This window comes from Notolepis coatsorum, assembly GCF_963971535.1.
Source record: "Notolepis coatsorum genome assembly, chromosome: 3".
Classification (NCBI taxonomy): Eukaryota; Metazoa; Chordata; class Actinopteri; order Aulopiformes; family Paralepididae; genus Notolepis; species Notolepis coatsorum.
The window spans coordinates 130831594-130848012 of record NC_140167.1 but is presented as its reverse complement, the minus strand read 5'-3'; the positions used below and the strand labels follow the sequence as shown (position 1 = coordinate 130848012).

Below are 16419 nucleotides of genomic sequence, written 5' to 3'. Positions count from 1 at the left end.
AGATGGTGTCATACTACAAATGTCCTGACCAATGTTGCTTACTGAGTGACTGGTTGACTCACCATTGTTGAGTCCAGGTTGAGTCCAGGTCGGCCTTGTCTTGTAAAGACAACTTGTAAACTAGCTTTTTTTAATAAATCATATTTAAACAGCAAAATGTAAATGTAATGCTCTTTTTCAGGCCTAACTTTAACTGATACAAACTGAAAGAATCCTAATCCCCAAGCACAACATTATTAGTAATTTTTGCTCCAATATGTAGGATACATGAAGGCAATACTAATACAGACTTAAAGTAAAACTCAGAAGTGCCTGATAGTGTATGGCTGTTGCTATACAGTCAGGGCTTGACGTTGACACCTGCCCACCTGCCCAGGGCTAGTGAAAATGCTGAGTGGCTAGTGACTTTGGAAAACCACTAGCCACAGTGGCTAGTGAGCCAAAAAGTTTACGTCAAGCCCTGCATAGGTGTGTCAATGATAATGTTCACAGCGTTTGGAGCAATAATATAATTGCTAGGTTCAACACAGCCAAGGCATAGGTGTGTCAATGATAATGTTCACGGCGTTTGGAGCAACAATGTAATTGCTAGGTTCAACACAACTCTTCCACATCTACACCCTCCATCTTGTCCCAGTCAGCCGTTGCCTCAACTGGAGCTCCTTTTGCGGCTGAGTCACTGGTCGCAGGCAGTAGTAAACAATGGAGTGAACAGTCATAAGCACAGTTGTACAGTTGGCGTGTAGCAGTATGATTACAATGATACTGTCCCCAGCAGGGGTTAGTGAAGAAGAAATTACCTATATTTATTACTTTTTGGGTGGGGGCGCGAGTGCTGGGATTTTTGGCTAGTGAAAATGCTGAGTGGCTAGTGACTTTGGAAAACCACTAGCCACAGTGGCTAGTGAGCCAAAAAGTTAACGTCAAGCCCTGTATACAGTACATACATTTAACGTATTGTTGTTGACACTTGGTGGATAATTAGTGCAACAATAAATGCCTGACACATTATGAGAATATTCCAGCAACATATGCACTACCGGTATGAATACAAATCATCAGACATTGAGGAAACCCTTATTCTGTCAATGAATTCTGTTTACTGGGGGCAACAGTGGCACGGGAGGTAGAGCAGTCGTCTGGAGGTTCCCAGTTAGATTCCCGCTCCTCCCAGCAGCACGTCGAAGTGTCCTTGAGCAAGACACTTAACTCCTAATTGCTCCGGATGAGCAGGTTGGCACCTTGCATGGTTGCCTCCTCCGTCGGTGTGTGCATGTGTGAGTTAATTGGTGAATGTGGGGCACAAAGTGTGTCAAATATATCTTCATCTTCTCAAGAGTTGAAAGCAAATTATTATGATCAGTAGGCCTGCCATAGTCACGAGGTGAGATGGCCAACTGAAATTTGGATATTGATTTTAACGTTATTTTTGTCCTTTGTGGTTGAGTCCTGATATGGTAAGATTTACAATCCAATTTCATGCAGCAATTCATTGGCCTAAGTACAAGATTCATGGCAGCTTTATTGCACTGAAACTCATGCTTCTCTTGCCAAGCACATGGTTCCTGCTTGATGAAAGCATCAGTTTACTGAGGATGTCACATTTTGATCCATGCCTCTTGCCCATTCTTTCAGGTAGATTGTAACATTTGTGAATAAAAGATTTATCGAAAGGATTTATTGAGGATGAGCGTTCAACATTTTTCGAGACCAGAAAGCTGCCCTTCTCCTTAGCTTTTTATTACAAGGTCTCAAGTAAGCAGTCTGCCCTGGACTGGTCATCTAAACCTATCTTTAGCCCATGCTAGCAAGTGAATGGAAGCGCCCGACTTATCTTCACTGCTGTCATCGAGGCTGCCGGTATTTTTAGGGGACAGCAGCAGCTGCAAAAGCATTTAACGGTCTTCCACGAACAATGACACTTGGGGTGTCTGAGGGCTGAACACGACAGATTGGGGGACCACTCTGGAGTTATTGAACAGGAGACCGCGGTGGACAGCGAAGTTTTCTGTTCCTGTCGCCTGGCACAAGTCTGTCAAGATGAACAGATAAAGCACCTTTGAGAAGAATATTTGGTTGATGTTCGAAATCGACTTGGGACATTACTCCGCGTGTTGGAGACAGGCGACGTTGCCTTCTTAGCTCGAAGAGAGATCGCGGAGTGCGGAATGTGTGTTGACGATCGTTGCTGTGAACTGAAGCGAGGTAGGTCATGTGAGGGGTACGCAGTGCAGCTTCACAGGGGGCAAGGGTCATTCCAATTAAACCAGACAAGTAAACACAGGGGTTAATCTCTTAATCTAATTCTCTTAAACCTCCGGAGGGAATGAAACCACTTTCAACGCATTGTCCTAAAGGATTTAATGAAATGTGTGTGGCCAAGTGAGAAATGATTATTGCTAAAACTTATAATTGAAGGTTACTACCAGAAAAGGAGGTAACTTGTGAATAAGCTAATATTGAGAGTTGACTAAGAAATATTGTTTATTTCATTACATATTTTTGACATTATAATATTGCAATTTTTCTCCACAAATGATAGCAGATTTGTTTACACCTATACAGTATGTGTACGGTACAAATGTATGGTATAGAAGTAAAAAAAAACATTTGTTTATTTATTTCTATAGTATGATTTGTCATGTGGTTCATGCTAAGAATGACAACGTTTAAATAGCATAACAGAATGCCAACATGTTTTTAGTAGAACATGAAACAATTGATATATTGTTCACCTCTCTGTGACAATCAACACTGGCTGGAATTTACAATTGTAAGATAGTTGTGTTTGTATGTTTGTGAATAAATATGTGTGGAGAAAAGCCCCCAAAAGGTGCACTGGCCAGGGTTTGAGTCAATTTGTTATCAATTCAATCAATGTAAGATGTAGACAGAAATGTCAATTTATTTGCTTATGATAGAAAATCCATACTTACAGTAATTTCTTGGATTGGGGACACTACTTAAATAATTATTAATTATATAATGGGAAAAAAGTCCACATCACCTCAATTGATCAGATTTAATGTAATAACCTCAAACCTAGTACAAGTGATGGATGACAAGATGATTTGCAAAAATACTATCCGGATTATCTTCCCTGTGTGACTATGTTGCTACATCCACGGGGACGGAATGTCAGCTCACTGTGTGAGCTGTCCCAAAATACATAAACTAACTTGACTGATGGACGGCAACCGGGAAGTTGACATGTCCATCAAGGCAAAGCTTGGCCTACTGCAGCCAATTTAGAGAGGACCAAGTCCTTCAGTGTGACTTGACTGTGAAGACAGTCTGGGGATTTGGGTATAGAGATCTTTACTCTACTGCTATTTATTTAGAAATATGACAAAGAAAACCAATTTTAACAGTGACATTTTCATGTGGAATTCTGTATCGGGGCTGCCAGCAAAGGGTGCGATGAAGGCTTAGCATATTTTGACTGCAAGGTCTCTTGGGTGGGCACACTGTGAATTAGTGTCTGTGTTTGTGTGAGCACGCAGGTTTCAGGGCGTGCTTTGTGATACCTGACACACGCTCCCTCGCAGGTCTTTATTTAGGGCGTCCTATATTAAGCACTTTCCCATTGAAATACAGCACCAGCTGTGCTGGCTATGTGTTGTGGCTGCTGTTGCAACAGGACTGGGCCGCTCACCCCGCCACGACTAGCGTGTGCTTCTCTCACACAGACGTGCCCCTCTAATTCAATTAGCGCCATAATCATACCATCCCATTGCACCCAAAACATATGGTCATGTAGTGGGTGGTGGGTGTGTTTAAATGATGAAAACATTTTCATCCAGCAAAGCATAATGCAGAAGTATATTCGTAATGTGATGGCTTGAATGTATATCAGTGTTAATCTTTATTCAGTTCAAGGCCGTCTTAAATATTTTACCTTATTAATAACAATTATGTCCAATAAATAAGGTGCTTGGTAGTAGTGACATTTCTCTTTTCTTTTGTTTGTTTAGAACCTTACAAAGTGCATCAGTTGGACATCCTTGCCCCAGTGTTTGAGAGTGACTGACTCCACTCTCCTGGCCTGCCTAGGGTGAGGTGAGGCTGGAAAAGAAGCAGAGATGGATGTGTTCGGCGGCGCACCACGTTTCCTGGCCTATCCACGACCCGTCATGGTACAGACGGGCACGGACGCGGTCCTGAAGTGTCAGATCGGTGGAGATCCGAGGCCTGCGGTTATCTGGGAGCGAAACAATGAAAAGATTGATCCAGTGGAACGGTATAGAGTCTTCGAGGATGGAAATGTTTACAACCTCATTATTTCGTCTGTATCTGTGGAGGATAGTGGTCAGTACATATGCAAAGCCAAGAACAGCATTGGGGAAACATACGCAGCTGCCACATTAAAGGTGGAAGGTGAGGCACAGGAGATGGAGCTACGGGAGGAAAATAAGCCACGATTCCTAATCAAGCCTCTCTCCACCCGCGTCGGCCGCGGGGATGATGCCGTCTTCTCGTGTAAACTGTGGGGAAACCCACGGCCAGAGGTTGTCTGGGAAAAGGATGGTAGGAAGCTCAATGAGATTTTTGAAAGTACACATTTCAGTGTGGGCTACCAGGATGGCGGATGGTTCCAACTCAAGATCTTTAAAACACGCGCGCCAGATGGTGGCGTGTACACGTGCAAAGCCAGAAACGAGTTTGGGGAGGGGTTGGCGGGCGCTGTGTTGCTTGTGGACGCAGGACCGGGACACGAGGACGAAGGAAATCGTAACGGTTACACAAATGGCCATTGGAAAGCCCACCAGAGCAAACAGAGAAGTGGCAGGCAGGTGTCAAATCGGCTCAGAGATGACACTGTGACCAACTCAACTAAAGTGAAAATGTTTGCAGTGACAGAGGGCAAGCATGCCAAATTCCGCTGCTTTGTGACTGGGAAGCCCAAACCAGAGATCATTTGGAGGAAGGATGGCAGGCTGATACTATCAGGGAGGCGTTATTTGTTATACGAGGACAGGGAGGGATATTTCACCCTAAAAGTGCTGTACTGTAAGCAGAAGGACAATGGAGTTTATGTTTGTGCTGCATCCAATACTGCAGGACAAACCATCAGTGCTGTACACCTGTCTGTAAAAGGTAAGTCAACATGACTCATGTCTCAGGTGCTAGAATTTCAAAGGAACTACTTGAACAAGTCTAGTTACTAGTTACACGATGCATGCTCGTTAGTGCATTGCTGTGATAATGCATGGGGCTTAGTGCTACCAGTTGGGCTGATACCAGTTAAGGTATCACCAAGCACCAAACAACCACTGAAGCAACCCCTGTGTGCTTCGCTGCTAGACGAAGTAAAGATGCAAAAGAAAAGAAATAAAGTCGACAATGAATTGATACACGTTTGTGAATGTGCGTGCTTGTGTGACGTATGATTGACCTGCTGGTGGTTATGTTAGCAGCTAGCGTTCAGCACCACTAACATTAAGCTAAGCTAAAGCTAGAGGTGAGTAAACAACAGAATTTCACTGTGCTTTAGCCCATTTCGTGACTGTGATGCAAGCCTTGCTTGAATATGCAGTCACTGATTCGACGGTAGTAGCCAGGTTAATGTGCACCATCAAGCACTGGTCCTAAATATATCAGATATACATTTCAAAGGTACTCACCGTTGCATTATTAGGGTTTCACACACAACAGCGGGGGGGTTTGAAAGCTTGGCGTTGCTAATAAACATTTAAAATAAATATATAAACGAGTAAAACAATCACTGAGCTAGCCTTGGCTAAAATGGCTGCTTCCGCATTTTGACGCCGGAGCGCTGTGATTGCTGGCTGCTTTGTCACATGCCTGGTGCGCCCACAGCGCTCCTGCGTCAAAGTGTGGAAGCAGCCATTTTAGCCAAGGCTAGCTCAGTGATTTTTTTTTACTCGTTTATAAAAATTATTTTAAATGTTAAAGTGCATCTCACTTTATTTAGCCTCAACCAAAATTTACATTTTGTCTGGTCTGATGCCTAAATAATAATAATTACATTTATATAGCGCTTTTCTCAGACTCAAAGCGCTCCCCACAATGTAGGGTGGAAATGGCCTCCTTCACCACCACTGGTAGCGCCCAACCTTGGCCTATTGATTGATTGATTTTATTGATGGATTAAAAACACACAACAAGGATCCAAAGGATAACATGAGAAAGAGTAAAACCATTATTTCCGTCATGGTCCCTATGCAGGCTTAATGGCTGCCATACACTGGCACCTGGCACACATCACACTACACAATGACTGAACGGCTCAGGAGACGGATTGATATCAGCCAATTAAGGGGAGACACTACAGGTGAATAGGGTAAAATAATTAACTAATAGATATCACAATGAAACTTCCCCAGTTGATTACTTATATTAAGACAAGACTGTTTTGTATTACAAGTTTTCTGAAATTGTATGTTTAAATATGCAAATTAGGCATTATCTACTTAAATACTGCTGATGGAGACTCAGTGTTCAGGGTAACAGAGCATGAGGTGAGACGGATCTTTAAAAAAGTGAATATCAGGAAGGCAGCAGGACCGGACGGCATCCCCGGCCGCGTCCTAAAAGTCTGTGCCGACCAACTGGCCCCGGTATTCACTGACATCTTCAACCTGTCCTTGGAACAGGCTGTCATCCCCACCTGTCTGAAGAAGTCCACCATCATCCCTGTACCCAAAAAATCTACGCCCGCTTGCCTCAATGACTACCGCCCTGTAGCCCTCACCTCCATAGCCATGAAGTGCTTTGAGAAGCTAGTGAAGGGCTACATCTGTTCCTCCCTCCCCATCAACCTGGACCCCCTGCAATTTGCATATCGCCCCAACAGGTCCACGGAGGACGCCATAGCCCATGTGCTGCACACAGCAGCATCACACCTGGACAAGAGGCAGGGGAACTATGTGAGAATGCTGTTCATCGACTACAGCTCAGCATTCAATACCATAGTCCCCTCCAAACTCATAGCCAAGCTCAGGGACCTGGGCTTGAACTATGACCTCTGCCAGTGGGTCTTGGACTTCCTGACGGGCAGACCCCAGGTGGTAAGAGCAGGCAACTGCACCTCCTCATCCATCACGCTCAACATAGGGGCCCCCCAGGGCTGTGTTCTGAGCCCCCTCCTCTACTCCCTGTACACACATGACTGCGTAGCACAGCGGAACAACAACACAATCATCAAATTTGCTGATGACACAGTAGTGGTGGGCCTGATCTCTGCCAACGACGAGAGGGCCTACCTGGAAGAGGTAGAGAATCTGTCACAGTGGTGTCAGGAGAACTGCCTCTCCCTGAACGTCAGCAAAACAAAAGAGATGATTGTGGACTTCAGGAGGTCGGGGGTCAAGGACTACAGCCCCCTCAGCATCGACGGGGCACCGGTTGAGAGAGTGAACAGTTTCAAGTACCTCGGAGCCCACATATCCGAGGATTTGACATGGACCACACACATTGACAGTGTTGTGAAGAAGGCACGACAACGCCTCTACTTCCTCAGGCGCCTAAGGAAGTTCCAAGTCAGTCAGAAGATCCTTAGGAACTTCTACTCATGTACAATAGAGAGCATCCTGACTGGCAACATCACCTCCTGGTTTGGGAATAGCACTGCACAAGACCGTAGCAGACTACAAAGAGTGACACGTTGAGCCGAACGCACAATTGGAGGGGGGCTTCCCACCCTCCAGAACATTTACAACAACTGCAGCTCCCACTCTCCACACTTCAGATCACACAAACACACTTTATATTTATTGATAAAGGATTTGCACTACAACTCGTACACCTACTGTAAATTGTACCTAAATTGCACCTCATCCCATTTCTGCCTTGCACTATATAGTATTGTATATTAGTACACCGCATAGTATTGTATATTTATGGTAACTCAGTTACGTCTATTCTGCATCGAACATTGTACATATGCCCATCGGCGTATCTAGACCACTATCAGTAGGGCACATAAATGATCATCTGTGCCCCAGTGATTAAAAATAAAAAATAAAAAATGTACAAATGTTTTTTATTTCCCCTTTTTTAACATGATCAAATGATCATTTAACATGATCAAATAATTATTATAATATTTTTTACTTCACTTTGAAATATTATAGTGAAATATTTTGCAATGTTGTCGCATTTATCTTGTTGAAATCCTCCAACAGGCTCTTTTTTGTAAGTTGACTGGTTTGCACACCAATAATACAGTGCAATAATAGAATAGTAGAATAGATAGTAAAATTATGCAATAGAATGGCCAGAGTAAAATAGTGCTACAGTACAATCAACAGCGGGGTGTATTAGAAGGCTATGGTGAAGAGGTACGTTTTTAGCTTATTTCTGAAAATATTAAGAGATCTAGCTTCCCTAATGTCCATAGGTAGTGTGTTCCATTACTTTGGTGCATAGTTAGCAAAGGCTGCTTCCCCGATTTTCTTTAGACTGTGGCTTGGAACCTTCAATAGTAGATGATCGCAATGTTTATACTTTGTATATAAGGAGGAGGACCTTGAAATCAATTCTAAATGTTACCGGAAGCCAGTGTAGGTTATTTACTTGTAACTTTGGGTTTGATCCAAGGAGTAAGTTGCCCCATATTGCTCTGTAACATTCTCTTTTTGTTATAGGACCGACTAGTAGGATTTCAGTTTTGCCCTCATTTAATTTTAGGAAGTTGTTCGTCATCCATTTGTTTATTGCTAAGAGACAGGCGGAAATGGAGTTTATAGCTGTGTGATAATTTGGTTCAGCGGAGATGTACAATTGTGTGTAATCTGCGTAACTATGGAAACATACATTATGCTTTCTAATGATGTCTCCTCAATGTTCAATGTTCAATGCAATGTTCAATGCAAGTAAAGCACTTTAAACTTTAAGTATGACTAAATGCTTTCTTGACTATATATATAGTAACTGTTCCAAAATGCATAGATTTCTATGTATTTTAGGGGTTTGGGGGGCTAGCTCTTTTTAATATAAATGTCAGATTGTTTTATTTATTTCATAGATTTCTATGCATTTCAGGAGTTTGGGGGGCTGGCTCCCCCAAATAATTAAATAACATAACCCTAACCTAACCCTAAAACCGAAATAAAGTTTAAAAAAAATAGTTACAAAATCCACCCATTTTCGCCCACAAACCGGCCAAAACCGGCCAAATTTTTCTCGCGGTCGCGCTACGCGCTCACACTTCATAGTTTTTGGTGCCCTTCTGTGCCCTACTGAAGTGCTGGGTCTAGATACGCCCCTGCATATGCCTATACTGAACACTGTGACCTAATTTTTTTTACTTCTAATTTACATGCTATACTATGTTATTCTATTTCATACTTATCTTGTCTTGCACAGTCTCTGGAGCGTAACAGTAAGAAGCATTTTGTATAAAAGTATTCTGTACTTCTGTATGACAACTATTAAAGAAACTTGAAACTTGAAACTAAATATGCACTAATTTGCATATAATTCCAGGACAGAAATCTGAACATTGGATAAAGCCATTTTCAAAATTATAGTTTCATTTTGTTGACATATTAGAGCCAAAGGTTATTACAGAGGGGATTTTGGATATCTCTTTTTATCACTCCATAAATCAGAAAATACTCCATTCAGTAAATGTTTATGGTAAAATTCCATATTTCGCCATGTTTTTAGGAATGAAATGTGATATAAATCAGGGTATGAATGCGATATCAACAAACCCTTCTGTAAATACCTTCAGAACATAGATATGAATAGAACTGGAATGTTTGGTGTATGTGAGTGCTACTGCAGTGGAGATTTCTGGCTCAGGGTATGAGGAAAAACTCTTAAAACTCATTTTCGGAAAACGCCTTCAAAGTTCTGTATTGTAAAATGCCATACTTTTTTTAAACAGATATTTACAAACACAAAACCTAATCAAACCATTAGTAATAGACAACCTAAACACATGCCTGATAACTGAATAATAATAATAATGATGTTATTGAACTGAACAGAACTACACACAGGCTACAAACAGTGTAGTACAGTGTAGTACCCCCTAATAGGCAACAAATATTTGAATAGATATCACTATGAAACTTTCCCAGTTTGTTATGTACATATAAACTAAGAAAAAATATATTGCAAGTTTTCTGAAATGTATGTTTATATATGCAAATGAGGCACTTCCCCATTAAATATGTGGACATTTATGGATGCAATAAGGCAAAATGAAGTAAAATAAACAACTAAATGTGTGTTATTGACGTTTTATTGTCACTAGTTTCATAGAAGACATGTTTAGGAAGCAAAATATAACAAAATCAACAAAAAAAGTATATTTGCCTATTCACCTGCAGTGTCTCGCCTTAAGGGGAAGGGATGATTAGGTGGCCTTGATGTCAGAGACCTCATTGGGAATTTGGCCAGGAATGTCGGGGAACCCCCTACCCTTTTACGAAAGGCGTCCTTGGTTCTTTAACGACCATATTCAGTCAGGACCTGACTGTAGTAGTTGGCTATGACACTCACGCATGTGTGATTCAGCAATGCTCAGTCAGGTCAGGACATTCGGTATTGTAGGCCGGCTCTCCAGGTCTGTCAAAAATAAAGCTGATAAATGATGCTCATAATCTCACGCTTATCCCAAAACAATACTGTCTTGTACAAACATAAACATTATGATGTATATTATTACAGGAAGTCATAACTACAGCTACTGTAAGTGAATGATGAAAATGAAAAAAATACATATATGTTAATCAATCACAGAACGTAGTGAGCCATACTCTGAAAACCATGGGAAACAATCGGAGTTGTTGTCTTAGAACAACTAAACCTATATGCTGTTGAGTTGTGTACACTATCCCAAATGTTTCCAACAATATTCAAACCCTGAGAAATCTGTGAGTTCAATCAAGAGCACAGCTTTTATGTTCTGGCAGACTGGACACCATATCATGGGGTCGCCTCTCAATGGTGTCATATCCCCTCTACCCCCTTCATAACCCCCCCCCCCCCCCCCCCCGGAACCTGACAGACTGCAGTGACTCACACTTGATTGACAGCTCCATTTGATCTGAAGTAGCTTTTTTTTGTGCTGTGCTAACACTTTTGAGCTACTTATCAACTCTGTGAATAATATAAAGATATGGGTGATGCACCCCAGTCTGCCAGTAGCTTTTAAACAGTGTCAGGCTCATTTGAATTCTCAATCTAGCTAAAAGCAAAGAAAAGTGCAGTGCATTTTAACAAGGAATACAACAACATTCATGATCCCACGCTTCCTCTTGATGTCATCAAATGGTGTCTTTCGTTATTGTTTTGAGGGAGAGTGTTGACAGAGTCACCTGGGGAGCAACAATAACTTGGTCATGACGACAAGGTCCTTCTTTAGCCTTAACCGGCATGGTTTATTCTTATGCACATGTGTACCACGAGACCTCCTCTCCTTGAGAGGTAGAGTGAAAAAGATAGAGGGGGAGGGAACATTCCCTTTTAGACCTTCTACCTGACGTCAGCCACAATATCTGCGTCTCCTTACGCCTATAGCGCCCTCTTGTGGAACAGTAAAGTGCAGTTACATACAGTCATATTAACACATTACACTTAACACTCCCACTTATGAATGACGTGTATACTGTACAACTTTTCCAAAAACAACCTTTTCAAGAAAAAATACAGTTCAAAACATCAAAAGAATATGGCAGTCAATATTACATAACAGGCAATATTTTACACACCAAACATGACCTCTGCAAATCTTCTCAATTTCAGTTTGGAGACAGGCTTGGTCATAGCGTCTGCAACCATGTTGTCTGTAGGACAGTAAAAAGTGTCATCCTTTCTTCTCTGATGACAGATCTAATGAAGTGATATTTATATCCACATGTTTACACCTCTGTCGGCACACAGGGTTTCTAGCGAGTGCAATGGTTCCCTGGTTGTCTTCATAAACAACAGTTTTCTTATATACATAGGCAGGGCATATATATATATAATTTCTTTTTTTTCATACAGTCAACATATTCCTAAATAATAGCGCTGCCCGAGGCTGGGCATGATACAGTCAACATATAGCAAGAGAGAGAGCGAGAGAGAGCTCCCGTTCTACAGTCAATATACAGTGTACAGAGAGAGAGAGAGAGAGAGAGAGAGAGAGAGAGAGACACACACATTGGAAAGAAATTGAAATGCTATTTGGCCCTAAACAGAGAGTACACAGTGGCAGAATACCTGAGCACTGTGACTGAAGATCCTTGACTAGGTACAGACTCAGCGAGCACAGCCTAGCCATCGAGAAAGGCCGCCATAGGCAGACTGTGTGTGTTAGAAAGAGAGAGAGAGAGCATGTGTGTTTGTCGTGTGTGTGTGTTAGAGAGAGAGCATGTATGAGAGAGATAAGCAAAGATGAGCCCCTAAAAGGATATTCAACTTTTAATGGAAGAACAAAACAGAAGGAAAAGATAACTTCACAAAGGCAACATGAATATGCATAGATCCAAAAGGACAAAGATCAACACTTAAATCCAAAGAGAAGAGGGTCTATACCAGAGAAAACAGCTAAACAGCATTCAGCTAAATAGGCTAGCCAGGTACTGACACCAGGCCACACACAGCTTTGGCCAACGGCCCAACGCTACCCAAGCTACACAAACGACCAAGACAATTCACACACAGCACATGTCGTATCTCCAAATATTGTGAAGTAACATATGTTTTGCCTGGAAAAAAACATCGTTATTAACAAAACATTCGGGAGGGGAAGGAAGGAAGAGTGGGGTAATGTCATGACATCTTACCTGCACGAGGAACGCAGGGCGAAAGGCCGCAACACAGGTCTCCACGTTGACGAAAGGCCTCTCGCTGGCAGGACAAAAAGAAGCTATGGCCGGAGCCTTGTCATAGTGCAGGCCCGACTACATCTTCTGTCAAAGATGATGTCGTAGTCAGAGTGCCAGAACCCCCTGCTATTCTCACGGCTAATGTCAATGGTCGTAGCACAAGCTAACAGCTAACTCTAGGCTAACTGATAGCATCAAACTAACGTTCCCAGCCGAGTGCAGCCGGCAGCTAAGGTCGTAGCTAAACAGCTAACTGGCTAACAGTTAGCTCAACCCGGCTATCGCTAACCATTAGCTAACGCAGAAGCAAGCTATGCGGCTACCACTGAAAAACTGTGCAACATGAGAAAAGCAATACAGGTGCTGACACCAGGCCACACACCGTTAGCTACTAGTACTGTTACAAAGGATCAGATTAAACCGAATATATATATTTATTGATTGATATATATTGCATAGTATTTGTATATCGTTTGATATCCCTTGTATATTCCTTGTACATATACACGGAATGTCCCTTTAGCCTAGTGCAGACCATAATATTTCATTCTCCTATTGGACAGCGGTCCACAGGCGCCAGAGCCGCGCCTCCGGAGTCAGGTTCAAAGTCACCGTCAAGGCTTGTCTTAACATGCCCGGCCTTGCCCAGGACTACTAGACAGAAATGAGGCTGGCACTAGATTGTTCGCTGTGCATATAAATATGGCGCAGGTGAATACAGAAGCACTTAGTCAGAAGTCAGAGTTACCCAATAAGTTGAAGCCTCACCCACGATACAACGTGCGGTGAAGTATGGCCTGTTTGGCCCCAGATAGAGCATTGAGACCGCGTGCGAATTAATAACTGAATTGTCAGAGTTTGGCGCTATACCGTCGAGTGCGACATATTTCTATTAAGTCAGTAATAGTCTATTTGTGTATAGTGTATCGTGCGGCTAAAGTTCTACAGTGACCAGCATCACCAACGCTTCCTCGTATCAGCTAGAGTGCTTATCCAGGCTGGGCTGCTTTCATGGCGCTTTCACCCGAGGAGACCTAGACGAGAACCGTGTGGACATGTACACTGGATTAATCTACCCGACGACTGCATAGCCCTTTGCGGCTGGATTATATTTGCTTTGGTCCTGTGATTTATGGAGCGGAGAATCGCCGACGCCTACACGTGTGGGATTTACCCTGTGAGGAGCCAGGTCGAGTCGGCGCCTCAGAGAGCCTGAGGCCGGCTAGCTTTCTTCACTGTGGAGCTACAGTCTACGGAGAACAGCTGTATTCGTCTGTGGATCAAGAGACTATTGCACCGTCTCCTGTACTTGGAGTCTCCTTAGTCATCGTTGACCAGACTCTCTACTACCGACAGATCCTCTACCCCTGCTGGCTTACAACCGGGGGGACCCTTCCAGTATCTCCCGCTATATATTACTAGTGTACCATAGATATAATTCCCTAAGATTCAGGTTGTATAATTACCTCCTGCGTAACCAGAGAATGGACATTCATTATTGATTTGCCTACGCATATTCCTTTGCCTTATAAGCGCATCCAAAGTATAATAGAGAAGTATATTATGTACCTTTTGCTGCAATAAATACTTGATTATACCTTTGTGTGGAACCGATTCAATGTGGGAAGTGTTCATCATATTTATATATCATGTACTGTATGGCCAGTAATTAAAGTACATAAAGCGGTAGTGGTTTAATGATACCATACTTATTGTAACTGAGGGGTACAATTCCCTGACTGTATTGATAAGTATGGTATCATTAAACCACTACCGCTTTATGTACTTTAATTACTGGCCATACAGTACATGATATATAAATATGATGAACACTTCCCACATTGAATCGGTTGCACACAAAGGTATAATCAAGTATTTATTGCAGCAAAAGGTACATAATATACTTCTCTATTATACTTTGGATGCGCTTATAAGGCAAAGGAATATGCGTAGGCAAATCAATAATGAATGTCCATTCTCTGGTTACGCAGGAGGTAATTATACAACCTGAATCTTAGGGAATTATATCTATGGTACACTAGTAATATATAGCGGGAGATACTGGAAGGGTCCCCCCGGTTGTAAGCCAGCAGGGGTAGAGGATCTGTCGGTAGTAGAGAGTCTGGTCAACGATGACTAAGGAGACTCCAAGTACAGGAGACGGTGCAATAGTCTCTTGATCCACAGACGAATACAGCTGTTCTCCGTAGACTGTAGCTCCACAGTGAAGAAAGCTAGCCGGCCTCAAGCTCTCTGAGGCGCCGACTCGACCTGGCTCATCACAGGGTAAATCCCACACGTGTAGGCGTCGGCGATTCTCCGCTCCATAAATCACAGGACCAAAACAAATATAATCCAGCCGCAAAGGGCTATGTAGTCGTCGGGTAGATTAATCCAGTGTACATGTCCACACGGTTCTCGTCTAGGTCTCCTCGGGTGAAAGCGCCATGAAAGCAGCCCAGCCTGGATAAGCACTCTAGCTGATACGAGGAAGCGTTGGTGATGCTGTCACTGTAGAACTTTAGCCGCACGATACACTATACACAAATAGACTATTACTGACTTAATAGAAATATGTCGCACTCGACGGTATAGCGCCAAACTCTGACAATTCAGTTATTAATTCGCACGCGGTCTCAATGCTCTATTTGGGGCCAAACAGGCCATACTTCACCGCACGGAGTATCGTGGGTGAGGCTTCAACTTATTGGGTAACTCGAACTGAACTACTTCTGTATTCACCTGCGCCATATTTATATGTACGGGGAATAATCTAGTGCCAGCCTCATTTCTGTCTCGTAGTCCTGGGCAGAACCGGGCATGTTGAGACAAGCCTTGACGGTAGCTTTGAACTCGACTCTGGGGGTAAGACCCTGGCGCCTGTGGACCGCTGTCCAATAGGAGAATGAAATATTATGGTCTGTACTAGGCTAAAGGGACATTCCGTGTATATGTACAAGGAATATACAAGGGATATCAAACGATATACAAATACTATGCAATATATATCAATCAATAAATATATATATTCGGTTTAATCTGATCCTTTGTAACACTTATCAATACAGTCAGGGAATTGTACCCCTCAGTTACAATTGGTCCTTCGAGCCGGAGGGTAACTAGTGTAATATTAATATAGTGGTATTAATATTGACATGGCCTATGATGAACACTCCACAAAACGGTTCTCCTAAAGTAGATCGCCCGCAGCGTAGACGGCAGACACCTCAGTACTTAGAGGATTACGTTGCCAATATACTACCTAGCTTTCTACAGACGGTAAACGCGGAAAAAGTAGATAGTAAAATTATGTCCGACCCTATCGACCAGGCTACCCCGCCAATAGAGGCCCTAGTGGGTTCTAACGTAATTGACCAAGCTCACGGTAGGGACCAGGAGGGACCCGACATGACTTTACCCCCCGCCAAGACCGAAGAAGTAGTCCCCGGAGAGCTCCAGGATAAAGACAGCCCTCCAGGGATGGAACTCTACCCGCTACAAGAAGAGGAGAGCACCCCGGAGATGGATCTCCAGGACTCGCCACAGGAGAACAGATCTCCAACGAGTACTGCCAGGAGCGGATCACCTCAACCAGCGTCTTCCCCCAGCGAGGCGGACAAGATGCTGGCAC

The 16419-nt window shown here is 42.9% G+C and overlaps 1 protein-coding gene across 1 annotated transcript in view; it reads left to right on the top strand.

Moving 5' to 3' along the window:
* Window positions 1-4082: 4082 nt before the first annotated feature.
* Window positions 4083-16419, top strand: part of LOC311226001 (obscurin-like protein 1) — a gene marked incomplete at its 5' end in the record, with an annotated part of 184166 nt that continues 171829 nt past the window's right edge. The window contains one exon of the mRNA XM_084311383.1: window positions 4083-5097. Within this exon, the coding sequence (XP_084167509.1) occupies window positions 4083-5097 (1015 nt within the window). The remainder of the gene's footprint in view (window positions 5098-16419) is intronic.